This window comes from Mastacembelus armatus, chromosome 19 (genome assembly GCF_900324485.2).
Source record: "Mastacembelus armatus chromosome 19, fMasArm1.2, whole genome shotgun sequence".
NCBI classification, from domain to species: domain Eukaryota; kingdom Metazoa; phylum Chordata; class Actinopteri; order Synbranchiformes; family Mastacembelidae; genus Mastacembelus; species Mastacembelus armatus.
The window spans coordinates 13,318,131-13,324,225 of record NC_046651.1 but is presented as its reverse complement, the minus strand read 5'-3'; the positions used below and the strand labels follow the sequence as shown (position 1 = coordinate 13,324,225).

The 6,095-nt window shown below is 39.8% G+C and overlaps 1 protein-coding gene across 3 annotated transcripts in view; it reads left to right on the top strand.

The window, feature by feature from the left end:
* The first annotated feature begins 938 nt into the window (after window positions 1-938).
* LOC113135722 (calcium-activated potassium channel subunit alpha-1) overlaps window positions 939-6,095 on the top strand; it is a 66,860-nt gene continuing 61,703 nt past the window's right edge. Inside the window, exon 1 of one of the 3 annotated variants that reach the window (XM_026315948.2) lies at window positions 939-1,491. In XM_026315948.2, coding sequence (XP_026171733.1) covers window positions 1,258-1,491 — 234 coding nt within the window. In that variant the 5' untranslated portion in view covers window positions 939-1,257. The remainder of the gene's footprint in view (window positions 1,492-6,095) is intronic. The other 2 variants (XM_026315949.1, XM_026315950.1) reach the window with 2 other exon arrangements.

The window sequence follows — 6,095 nt, the reverse complement described above, 5'->3', positions numbered from 1 at the left end:
GATGTTAGTGGAGTCAATGCCACAAATTGGAGTTCCGCACTTTGTCCGTTAGGGGGAGTAAACAACCACTGTAGGTGAGAACTGGTAAGATGTCCTGTTTTCCCTTCCATGCATCACTATCATAGCTGCATCTTCTGTAAAAATACGCCTGTGCAGAGACTCGTTTAAACTGTTTTATGCGTGAGGAATATGCTGAAATTCTTTCTCCGCTGCAAGATCTGAGAAAAAACATACATGCATGTTTTGTTTTTTTTGACAAAAATGTGTTATCTGTAATGCAGAACAGATGGGGAACGAACAGTTTACCATGTGTTTTTCACAAAACTCAAAGCAACGTTATCACACCAGTATGAGGTGAAAAAATGACTTTTAAAGTCATTGACGTGCAAAACGCTGTTTGGAAATTGGTTTTTAGTTTCACAACATAAATGTTACTAAGAGTTTCAAAGTAAAATGGCTGTAACCCCAAAGTTACAATCATCAAAAATTGATTAAGCGGTCACTATAAATAACCAGACAGCCGGATAAGCATCGACGTCTGCTATTGATGGCTCCTCCCCCGCTACCTGTAAATCTGCGGTGCCATCTTCCAACGCATGTTACAGGCGGTCGCTGGAGCCTGGAGAGCGAAAATGATGTAAAGAGCTTTTCAGCACAAGAACCAGTCGTTTTATTAAAAGACGTTATATCCTCGATAAACGACGACCTTTAACGCGACGGCTGCATTCAACAGTGCGCGGTGCGGATCTCAAGTAGCGGACCTGCTGAACGCTGCGCTGTTAAGGTGGAATGAGTGAATCCGTCGACGGGCTGGGGCAGCACGCCTCTTCAGTATAACACTTACCCATCTTTATCCATGTTACCGGGGAGATCTTGAGCTTTTGAGGAGTTAACAAGAATATGTGATTTTTTTCTTATTTATTTTTTATTTTTTTACGCACAGAGATGAAACGGATGACGCGCAGTCCCAGCCTTGTACGCGCATCTTGAGGCGCACGACTGATAACTCGATTTCAAAGGAAGTTTTTTTTTTTTTTTTTTTTTTTTTTTTAATTTTATGGTGCTTGTGCCTACTGTCGACTCAACTTTCACATCTCTGTACAGTAAGGCCAGATGAGAAGACTGAGGAGCGGAAGGTGGTTGAGTCAACATGGCTGAGCCGCTGTGGTATCAGGGGGCGCTGGCTGGAGCTCCCCAAAGCGCCTGAATTTCGCTTGAGTTGTTTATTAGGGGGTGGCAGGTGACCAGAGGCCGACAATGCCGAAAAACAGGGAGAAATTCAGTCCGGATCCGTCCATCCACATATCCAAGATGAATGTGATCATCCCGTTTTCACTAGATGTGCCCTGTGATAGCAACGGCCAGCGGATGTGGTGGGCTTTCCTCGCCTCCTCCATGGTCACTTTTTTTGGGGGTCTCTTCATAATCCTGCTGTGGAGAACTCTCAAATACCTGTGGACTGTGTGCTGCCACTGTAACGCCAAAAAGAAGGTAACTCACCACCATCTATCAGTGACTTTATTATAGGCTGGATAGTAGTGTTTCCACCCAGTTTGAGTTGGAAATGGGCTCCTCAATAAATCTCTAAGGCCCCATTGACACAGTGTATGACAAACTACTGCGCTTGGCTTTATGTTCAGTGATGGCTAAACAGAGTTATAACAAAACAATTTCACTTTTGGACTGGATTTAGGTGGCAGATAATGCAGGTGTCTTGGGGAGTGTAGAAGTGCAGCTGACACTTGGTGGTGGTCCACCTGTTGGTTCTGTTAGGTTGATTATAACGATCACAAGCAGGGTACATGGAATTAAGGCTGCTTTTCTTCCTTCCTTTATATTTTAACATTCATAAAAAGTCAATGGTTTGCAATGAATTGTCTTTACAGGAACAATGTCTTGGTTTCTCGGAATAATCCACAGACCTTGTTTATGTTTTGCAAGGAAGGACTTTCTCCTAGTCGGTATGAAAGCTGTTCTGTCTGCAGATTAGTGGAGTAATGGGCCACTGGGGATAGAGATGCTGCTGTTGAACCTTTTGGTTTTTTTTTAATGCTCTGAGCTCCACAAATAAAATGACGTTTTCTTCTATTTTATGTGAGAGGGAGAATATGATTTTTTTTTTTTTTTTTTTTTTTTTTTGATTTGGACAAACTCACTCTTTTTTTTAAGACAGACAAAAAATATAAATGTTTGATTTACATTGTAGCAATGATAGAAAAAAGTAGTTTAACACAGTTTCTTTTAATGTGTATATTCCCATCTGCCTTTGTTATGAGCTACTTAAACCCTCCAGTGAAATGCACAGCACTAATTGTTTATTCCTGACTTTTTGAAATGAGTGAGCTTTTGTCATTCAGTGCACGCAGAGCCGCCAGCTGCAGCTACCTGTGTCAGGCATTGCTGGATGCCTAATTCTCTCACCAGTGGCGTGATATGAGAAGCTGCATGGAGGTTAACACTCATGCCACTGTGTAATTCTGAGAAACAATTTTCATAACGTTTGAGGCAGACTGACACTAGATTTTCTGTTTCATACCTGCTATGACTCTTATCTTCCTGAAGCTGGCTGCAGTCCTGTTTTATTAAACAAAGTTGAGTTTTTCTGATCCACTTAACATTCATCAGGCTCTAATTAGGATATGTTTAATAAAATGTGAAGTTTATATCACTCATTGTGCTGAAGGACAAAGATGGACTAGCTGGTAAAGGTGCTAAAGATGGAGCAGTTTATCTTTTCATTTTTTGTTTGTTTGTGGATTTATCTCTTAGGCAGGCTGGAGGGTGAGCAATGGCAAAAGGCTGCTCCATGATGGTGCTGACCTGTGGAAGATGTCTGTCATTTCCAGGCCTTGGTTTTAGCTTTTAACAATTTGGGCTGCAACTAACAAATTTTTCCACCAGTGTTTCATCTGCCAATCAATTTTGAGTTATTTAATTCATTGCTTAGTCTCTTAAATGTCATAAAAATATTCAAAAATGCCTGTCATAAGTTTCCAGGGCCCAGGGCGATGTCCTCAGATATTTATTTTTATAACCATAAGTTCAAAACTCAAATATATTAAAGTTATGCTATAAAACAGAGAAAAGGAACAAATCTACACATTTGAGAAGCCGAAGCTAGCAAATGTTTTTTGTTTAATAAAGTATTAACTGAAGATTTCAGCTTTTACTTGCAGCGTTTAGAAGAACTGGGTCAGCTTGCATCTAAATTTTAGTTACAAATATACAGAAATAGAACCAAAATGTGTTGGTGAAAATAAGATGAGGATGAGGGTGTTCCTTTCAGTGTCCACAGTCCAACTGTGTTGATCACTGTGAATACAAAGGAGCAGTCAGTTTGTGTTTTTGTTCAGATATTGTCAAGTGAAGCTGGTGAGCTCCACCAACCTGTTGTGCTACTCTGTGGGAGGCAGCCAGGCCGTTCGCTTCCGATCTTCCCCTCTCTGCCTTTCACTTTCCTGGCATTCGTTTCATAACTCATGCCCCGTCTTCTTCTCTGGCCTCTTTTGTCCAGTCCAAGGATAAACCTTCCTCCAAAGTGTCAGAAATGCAGTGTTGGGTGCATGCGGTATGTGCCATATAAATCACTATTTTTGTTGCTAAGCAACTAGAAAGCCAAGGATTTCATCATAAGAGTAAATCTCTGTTATTCAGTTGTCTAGGTTGTGAGATGTAGCAGGTTGTGTTGGAGGATCACTTCCCCTCTCTCCTAGTTTGTGCATGTTATTAGCATCCCAAACATGGAGCTTTTCAGTGCATTGTTCATGGATGTGTGATTGTTGATAATCTGTGTCCTCCTGATTTCCAGTTTTTTCTTCTCCATGGGTCACTCTCAGCCTCGTTTCATGTCTGTGAGCCTGAGCATCCATCTCTGTGGCTTTGCCTTCCCAGTCTGATGTAATCAATGAAACTTATTGTTTGTGAGGTTTGTGATGAATGATGGGTATTATCTGTCTGGGAGGAAGAAGGAAACCATGTTCGTTGTAAATAGAAGTTCATTCATAATAGGAGAATGAGGAGCTGCCACAAGTCCTCAGTCATGTTTCAGAATCAGTGCTCAGGTTTTCTTAAAATGTGTTTTTATTTTTTATTGCATATATGTTCAGAAAAGCTGAGGGATGTCTGACAGGCCACAAATCCAACAGTGGCCTCGCATTCAAACATGCATGTGTCACTGGCCAATATGCTGCTTATTCACAGTAGTGAAAAAAGCCTGCCACCTCCCAATGGCAATAGATGGCAGTGTTGGTTGATTCAGACTGAACAGCTGTGGATTTATAATTACAATTTGGCACACACAATCATGTTCCCCAGAGGATGAATTGCAGTCATTTTCATGGTCCCCAGTCTTTCCCTTTGAAGTCATAATGAAATTCGTAGTTTTGGTTCGTGTGAAATGTCTTGACAATTAGTGACTGATTTGCTGCACAAAGAGATAAAGGTAATATTACTTACTAAATACATACAAGACCAAGGATAAATTCCCATCAGCCTCAGCTGTACCTTGTGCTTTTTAGCACTGATGATAACAAGGAGCCTAGAGTACAAGTTTGAAGTTCTTTTGTTTTATACTGCTTACTTCCCCTCTTCATTCAGTCTGAAAAATCAATCAAATTTGTGTCAGTTATGTTTTAGTAATGTCTTAGTATTCTCAATATTCTGGAAAACATGTACTTATATAAAGGATCTGAGTACTTCCTCCACTACTGCAGAACAGCAGATGTTAGCGTATTAAAATGCTTAACTAAGACGGTGAGCATTCTGCCTGATAAATGTTGGCATTATCGTCAACTGGTGATCATATTGATGTAGCATTTTGTTTAATGCACTGTTTAAGTGTGCCCACAGGAGGAGTTCAGCTTAGTACATTGTAGTTTTCTAAACCTTTTTTTAAATGCTTATGAGTAGGCTATGCGTGCTAAATTGGGAGAGTTGAGGAAAAAAATCTGGGCTTGATCATCTTTGGCTGAATTTGTTAAAGGGTGTCTAAAAAGGCAGGTATGCACAGCCCGAGTGCCTTGTGCATCTTCAGGCAGTGACTCAGAGTCCTTATATGTGTCAGGTGCACAGGGTGGGTGTGGGTTTCAGGGTGATTGGAGAATTCAGATGGAGAGTCACTCTCATGGTGTTTTTAAGAGCTGCCTGAAATATTGTAATTATGAGACAAGTGCTCATGATCGAACAGTGGTAATTACAAGTCAGAAAGTTGGAATAGCTGAGTGGCACTTTGCAGTTGTTTCTCTCTCACACACAGCCATGCATGCAAAATGCCAACAAGTCAAGCAGAGTGAATATTAATGCAGGGCAACATCAGCTACATCAACGATCATAAACTATTTAGAAAATCTGCTGTTTTTGTTCAGTGTTTCTGAAATACGAATGTGCTCTCTGCTGCTTGAGGAGAGTAACAAAAAATACGTCTGATTTGATCTACTTAATTTATTCTGTACGTACCAGAGTTTATTTAATGTCTAGACCATCAAGCCTTTTGCCATGTTTTCTGCAATTTACTTCATTATTTGTAAAGAAAAAAAATCATTGGAAAGTCTGTGCAGTTGACTGTGAAAGCAGTCCTCAGTCATTTTCACTGATTTTAGCACACACTTTTCAACTGTTGCTTCATGATCATCTACATCAAAAGCAAAGTCAAATATTAGCTGCTGATATCAAATACAGTAACATTTATGTCCTTGAACCTAAACTGAATTTAGCTTAATACCAAATATTAACCAACAGATACATAGATTTACCAAAACAGTGATAATTCACTGAATTACTTGACATTGCTGAGGGCCCATAGATCCATTGTGAAACTTGATATTTTAGGAAGTTTTTCCTCTTCTGAGAAAGTCTTGATTCATTTTTTATGTGATTTATATTAATATATTTTAAATAAATTATTCCCTTTTGAAGAAAGTGTGTCACAAGCTACATGTTCTATTTTAGTCTAATGTACCCGCCATTTGAAAAATGATCATGGTGGCTTATGAGAATAGGCTAACGTTGTTGATCAATGACCCATGGTGTCAGGAAGACTAGATTTAGGTGAGATGGTGTTGCCTAAATTTAGCCTCAGTCTATTAATCAAAGCGACA